Below are 7554 nucleotides of genomic sequence, written 5' to 3' on the forward strand. Positions count from 1 at the left end.
CCTGTACATATATATATATATATGTATATATATATATATATATATACACACACACATATAAACACACACATATATATATATATACATACACACACACACACATATATATACATATACACACACACACGCATATATATTACATACACATATATATATATACATACATATATATATATATATATATACACACACACACATATATACACATACATAAACACTATATACGTCCACACACACGTATACATATATGTCCAGACATAAATATACACACACGTGTATGTAAGCAAGAATATTTATATTCATAGGCACATCAGATAGGCATAAATTTCATAATATAAATAGAAATACAATGACTAAGGAAACAAAAAGGGATAGGAAGACATATGGACAAAAACAAAATAAAATATAAGGAATCCAAGAGGAATTTTTGTAATACAGACTTGAAATATTAGCACAAAAACTAAAATAATTTCACTGCTTTACAAAATTGACAAAACCATCATAGCAGAAGAAGAGGAGTGGAAAAATCAAATAGAATCAATATATATATATATATATATATATATACACACATATATAATTACACACACACACACACACACACACTTATATACATACATGTATGTATATAATACTTTCACTGCTTCATTTTGAAGATAGTGTGGTTGGATGAGGTGGACAAGTAGCAAAAGAAAATAATAATAATAATAATAATAATAATAATAATAATGCAGAAGTGTAAAAAAAAAAGATGTTTCTACAAAGTGCAAAGAAGGAAAAAAAATAATAAGGAGGGGAGGTGGTTATGTTATGTGTGACACAGGCAAAAAGGACCCAGAAATTAAGTGTGGCCTTAAAACAATGAAACACTTACGGTCTCTCCTCGGTTCGTCTGTACACAACAAATGAAGTAAATCAGGCATTGCTTTATTTACAATTGAATTACATGTAACATAACAATAATGATTACAATGATGATGATGATGACGATGATGATGATGATGATTTCAAATTTTGGCACAAGGCCGGTTATGTTCTAGGCAGGGTATAAGTCGATTACATCGACCCCAGCATTCAACTGGTACTTATTTTATCAACTTTGGAAAGATGAAAGGCAAAGTTGACCTCACCAGACTTTGAACTCAGAATGTAGCATTTTGCCCAATGTGCTAACGATTCTGCCAATAATAATAATAATAATAATAATAATAATCTTTTCTACTATAGGCACAAGACCTGAAATTTTGGAGGAGGAGTTAAGTCGATTACATTGACTGCAGTACTCAACTAATAATTTTTTATCGACCCTCAAAGGATGAAAGGCAAAGTTGACCTCAGCAGAATTTGAACTCAAAATGTAAGGACTGACAAAATGCTGTATGCATTTTGCCCAGCATGCTAATGATTCTGCTAGCTCACCCCCTTCAATTATAGGCACAAGGCCTGAAATTTGGAGGGAGGGGGCCTAGTCAATTACATTGAGCCCAGTGCTAGGCTGGTACTTATTTTATTGACCCCAAAAGGATTTAACTCTTTAGCATACAGATTTCTTTGTCCAATTCATTGCATATCTATTATTAGTATTGTTTTGAATTAATCAGGCATTATCTTGTAGCTTCAAGATTCTATGATGTGACTATATATATTTTTATAATGACATTGTAGAGTAAGTGTGAGAAGTTGAATCTGGTCAGTTTTAACTTAAAACAAGTAGAATATTTTGGCCAGATATGGCCAGTTTAAATGCTAGAGGGTTACAGCAAAATTGACCTCAGTGGGATTTGAACTCAGAATGTAAAGATGGACAAAATGCCATTAAGCATTTTTGTCTGTTGTACTAACAATTCTGCCAGCTCACCACCCTTAATAATAATCCTTTTTACTATACACACAAGGCCTGAAATGTTGATGGGGAGGAAGCTTGTCAATTACATTGAGCCCAGTGCTAGGTTGGTACTTGTCAATTACATCGACCCCCAAGACATGACTGGTACTTATTTCATTGACCCCCCAAAAGGATGAAAAGCAAAGTCAATCACAGCAGAATTTTCAGCTCAGAACATAAAGCTGGATGAAATGCCACTAAGCATTTTGTCCGGCATGCTAACAATTCTGCCAGCTCATCACTTTGTATTATAAAGATAATAATAACCATAGCTTCAAATTTTGGTAAAAGGCCAACGATTTTAAGGGAAGAGGCGAGTCAACTACATCAACCCCAGTGCTGAACTGCTACTTATTTCATGAAAGACAAAAATGAAAGACAAAGCCAACCATGACAGAATTTGAACTCAGAACATGAAGACAGGTGAAATGCTACAAAGCATTTTGTCTGGCATGTTGACAATTCTGTCAGCTCACCACCTAATCCTTTCTACTAAAGGCACAAGGCCTGAAATTTTGGAGGAGGGTCCAGTCAATTGCATCAACCCCAGTGTTTCAATGGTACTTAATTTGTCAACTCCGAAAGGATGAAAGGCAGAGTTGACCTCAGCAGAATTTGAAATTGAAACGTAAAGATACATGGAATACCACAAAGCATTTTGCCCAGCATGCTAACAATTCTGCCAGCTCACAGCCTTAATAATAATAACAATAATAATAATAATAATAATAATAATAATTATTATTATTATTATTATTATTATTATTATTATTATTATTATTATTATTATTATTATTATTAATATTACATTTATGTATTTGTTTTGCAAGATTCCTGATGTAAAATTGTGTGTTGAAACAGATATTGTTATACTTAAGAATGGTCATCTTTTGCCAATCAATTGGCAAAGGACAACCATCCGCAAGTATAACAATAATACTAATAATGGTTTCCCATAAAATTACAAAACCTGAAATTTTGAGGGATGGGGACAGTCAATCGAACTGATCCCAATACTTCAATGGTGCATTATTTCATAGACCCCTGAGGGATGAAAAGTTGAAGTTGACCTCAGAGGGATTAGGACTCAGAGCATCAGACAGAACACCTTGTGGGATCTGTTCTGGCACTTAATGCTCTAACGATTCTGCCGATCCACCACCTAATAATAATGGTTTCTGATTTAGACACAGGGCTTGCAGTTTTGAGGAGAGGGAGTTTGTTGATACCTTCAATTCCAGTACTTGAATAGTACTTCATTTCAACAACCTCAAATGGATGAAAGGTAAAATTGACTTTGGTGAGATTTGAAGTCAAAATAAGGCACAAGGCCATAAATTTAAGGAAAAGCAAACAAGTGATAAAACTGATTCCAGTACCTGATTGGTCCCTTTTTTTAATTTATCCCCAAAAGGATGAAAGGCAAATTTAACCATGGCAAAGATCACACAGTTTTAGAGAAGGAATGTAGGTGGGTCAGTCAACCTCAGTAATTTGTTTAAAAATTTTTTCTCAAGGGCATTAATATCAATAAGGGTCATAGTCACAACAGCCATTTCAGACATTTGACTGGCACAAGGCCAACTTTTGACAACAACATGCAACTACTTACAGCTGCTCATGATAATGAAACAGATTTCTAACATGGAGCCACAGAGGCTTCATGTTGATAAGAGAGAAATATCAAGACTCCAGCTGCATATTTCATAATCAAAAACTCTGGGGCATTTTATTACATCTCAATGGATGACCCCCTCTAGCCCTACTTTGTAAAAAGAAATTGTAGAATACCAATTTTTCAGCAATAATGATTGAGGCAATAGTAACTTTTAGGACCATTTACTTTAACCAAAACATCTTAAATTAATTTTTAGTTTACTGAAAAAAATTATTATAAATTTATAACAATATCCAATTCTCAATACAAAAGTTGGTAAGATACTCTTGTAGATTTGTACATAATTTAAAGCAAAAAGCTTTTTACATCAAGATGCCCTTCCTGCTGTTAACTATTCAATTGTAAAGTCAAAATGGTACCTGCTAGCAGCTAATGAGTTTGAGACAAGGCAGAGCAAACATGAAACTTATTTATATAAAATTTGACTGGATATTTATATAAAAAACCAGGCATGGCTGTGTGGTTAAGAAGTTTGCTTCCCAACCACATGGTTCCAGGTTCACACCCACTGTGTGAAACCTTGGGCAAGTATCTTCTACATTAACTCCAGGCCAACCAGAGCTTTGTAAACGGATTGGTAGACAGAAACTTAAAGAAGCCTTCACTAACTTATTCACTTATGGGGAGGTTGTGTTTCCCTGTCTTGGCAGACATTTGCACAAATTGTTGGAGAATAAGCATCACTATCATGCAAAGGGTGTCCTTTGTTTCCGATTTTCTGTGAAAACATGCCCAGTTATGGGGAAACATTACCTTATTTGGAAACAGATAAGGGTTGGTGACACGAAGGGCATCCAATTGTAAAAAGAAGTCTGCCTCAATGGATTATATCTTACCCATACAAGCATGGAAAAGTGGACATTAAAACAATGCTAGTGATAATAATGATACTAGTATAAAATATTTAAGTAATTTTACTTTATCAGAGTAGTTGCTCTTCTTATGTCTAAACAAATTATCTTTATAGTGAAAGTAGTTCTTTTAAATCAACAAAGTCAACAGAAGTTTGCTTAACATTTGACCCTTTTCTAGTTCTATAATACAAATATGTTTTAAAGATCATATTTTTATAATAGAACATTTTTCCAAGTTACGTTCAAATGTCAATTCAATAATGAAAATGTTTATCATTTCACTAAATGCTTCAAAATTCCTATTTGGTAAAATAATAGAAATAGGTAGGCAGAGTACTTCCTTAGAAGATATAGTCAAGGGAGAATTAAGGATCTGACAATGTCCATGGCAGGTTTTCAATTCAAAATTTGTTGGCTCAATTAACCATAACCACAGCTGACCATAACCATGGCCACTCAACCACTATGACAGCAACAAAAATTGTCAACTTAAATTTTAAAGCAAAATGCCATCTTCTGATCAAAACCAACTTCTGTGGTTTTGAATTTGTCATCTTCAAGACATCATTTGAACAAGCTGACAAAATTTAAAGTATAACAAGGCAGTCCACTAAAGAGAACAGCCAGTCCTCAAACACAGGTGAAGACAATCAATTTCAAGAAATGGCTTTTAACAAACGTCCAGTAATAGAAGCTGGTAACAAAATGTAATAAAATCTCTTGAACTATAAAGATATACCCTCTCTATCAGCAAGTCCAGAATAACTATTTATATGTGGTCCATTTGGGACCTGTAGTTAATACTAAGAAAAGTAATCAAATGTGAAATTCAAAGCAAACTAACTTACTAGATAAACCAATAAAGTTGCATGAGGTATTGCTTACCGTGAATCAGATTTGTGCTGGTAGTAATAATCTAGTTCTGCCTCTTTCTGTTGCAGGACTAGGTTTGTCATCATTTCCTCAGCTTGAGTGCTCAACTTCTCAGGAATTGGTGCTGCTATGTTAAGAGGTACTCCAGGCATTAGTAGGCACTCAGGACTTGCATAACCAATATACCGGAGCAGCTATAAAGATATCGCAATCATACAACAATAGATTTGTGCAGCTGTAGAGTTATCATAATGCTTCAGCATAGAAATACCACAATTTCACAACACTATATTAGAGCTGCTACAAAAATTCATACCAAGTTAATGTCTGCTATACCAGAATAGCTGTAATGATGTCAAAATAATAAAACAAATATTGAAAACTAAAATACATTTTATCGTCCCCACTGATCAGTATTTTACAGCTCATATTAGAAGTCTGACATCAGATAATTAATGAACTTCAGGCCTAGTTTGATTCCAAAAAGCCTTGAAAATATTAAGTATCAAAATAACTATAAAATCCATCTTTGCTTTCAACAGTTTTTGAGAGCAACAGTTTTTGAGAGAGAGAGAGAAAAGGATCACCTTGTATTTGATACCTTATGGTCAAGAGGTCCCTTTACTTTTTAATGGACAGGTGCATAGGCATTATATTTGTCCTTCTCTACTTGGGCTCTTCTTATATTTGAACATGCATTATCACAAAGGTTCACTGAATCTGTTGTTAATTAACCAAATAGTTAGGTATACCTAATCATCAAATATTTAAATAACTACCACATCACCTAAGCTGCATGTAATTATCAGTAAACATCACTCCCTCTAAATAAAAAAAATTTAATTCAGTTGATTTTTCACAACTTCTATAACTGAAAACAAACTTAACAGAAACCAATGGAGAATAAAGGCGAGCTGGCAGAAACGTTAGCACGCCGGGCAAAATGCTTATCGGTATTTCGTCTGCCGTTACGTTCTGAGTTCAAATTACACCGAGGTCGACTTTGCCTTTCATTCTTTCGAGGTCGATAAATAAAGTACCAGTTACGCACTGGGGTCGATGTAATTGACTTAATCCTTTTGTCTGTCCTTGTTTGTCCCCCTCTGTGTGTAGCCCCTTGTGGGTAATAAAGAAATAAGAAACCAATGGAGGATAATCTACAGGGTCACTCTACTGCTAGATATAGCAATTAAACCACCCCTTACCATCTCTTAGAACAGGAAGGACACACTGAGTAATGTAGTCCTGGATATATTAAGTCTGAAAATAAGACAAAGTCACAGTTGGAACGCCTTTCATCAGAAATTTGTTTAATCAGGACTTAGGATTAATCAGTAAATAACTAATTAGTAAAGGACATGAATAATTTCATACTTGATCCAAATTATCAATGTCTGGAGTGTAGCCTTCAGGTAGTTCTACGACTTCAGGATGAGGTGGCCTCAAATCCTGAGGCTTGCTATCACAGTTCTCTTGGTTGGTATGTGGTTCTGCTTCCATCTTGACGGATGAAAATTGCATATTGGACGGGCCGTTAACAAGAGGGGATTCAACTGTATTGGAAACAAAACAAAAAAACAAAACAAAACTGACAAAAATCTGAAGAAAAGAATTTGTAAACAAGGCATTGATGTTTCCTCGTCAAACACAGAGATGATGATAATCAACTTGGTAACAAACACAACAATGACTAAAGCATAATGTCACTTTATCATTAAAGGAAGTGTCAATGTGACAGAATGAAGTTTAATATGTTTCATCCGTTGTCTTTTAATATCTATTTACACATACTGTTATATGTTAGGCAAGTCTGCAATACAGTTTTCTTTTACTGTGTTGAATGTTTCACCTATTATCATCATCATCATCGTTTAACGTCCGCTTTCCATGCTAGCATGGGTTGGACAATTTGACTGAGGACTGGTGAAACCAGATGGCTACACCAGGCTCCAATCTGATTTGGCAGAGTTTCTACAGCTGGATGCCCTTCCTAACGCCAACCACTCAGAGAGTGTAGTGGTTGCTTTTACGTGCCACCAGCACGAAAGCCAGTCAGGAGGTACTGCCACGGCCACGCTCAAAATGGTGTATTTTACGTGCCACCTGCACAGGAGCCAGTCCAGCAGCACTGGCACAATCTCACTCGAATGTTTTTACACGTGCCACCAGCCCAAGTGCCAGGAAGGCGACGCTGGGCACAGGTGCCATCACGATTTCGCTTTTGCTTGCCCCAACAGGTCTTTACAAGCCGAGTTTCGTGTCCT

The 7554-nt window shown here is 35.2% G+C and overlaps 1 protein-coding gene across 1 annotated transcript in view; it reads right to left on the reverse strand.

The window, feature by feature from the left end:
• The window catches only part of LOC106883134 (ral GTPase-activating protein subunit alpha-1), a 294566-nt gene that overhangs the window by 154102 nt on the left and 132910 nt on the right, over positions 1–7554 (reverse strand). Inside the window, exons 37-38 of the mRNA XM_052971984.1 lie at positions 6665–6843; positions 5303–5484 (exon numbers count right to left, since the gene is read on the reverse strand). Of these exons, the coding sequence (XP_052827944.1) occupies positions 5303–5484; positions 6665–6843 (361 nt within the window). The remainder of the gene's footprint in view (positions 1–5302; positions 5485–6664; positions 6844–7554) is intronic.

The sequence above is a fragment of the Octopus bimaculoides genome, chromosome 11, assembly GCF_001194135.2.
Source record: "Octopus bimaculoides isolate UCB-OBI-ISO-001 chromosome 11, ASM119413v2, whole genome shotgun sequence".
NCBI lineage: Eukaryota > Metazoa > Mollusca > Cephalopoda > Octopoda > Octopodidae > Octopus > Octopus bimaculoides.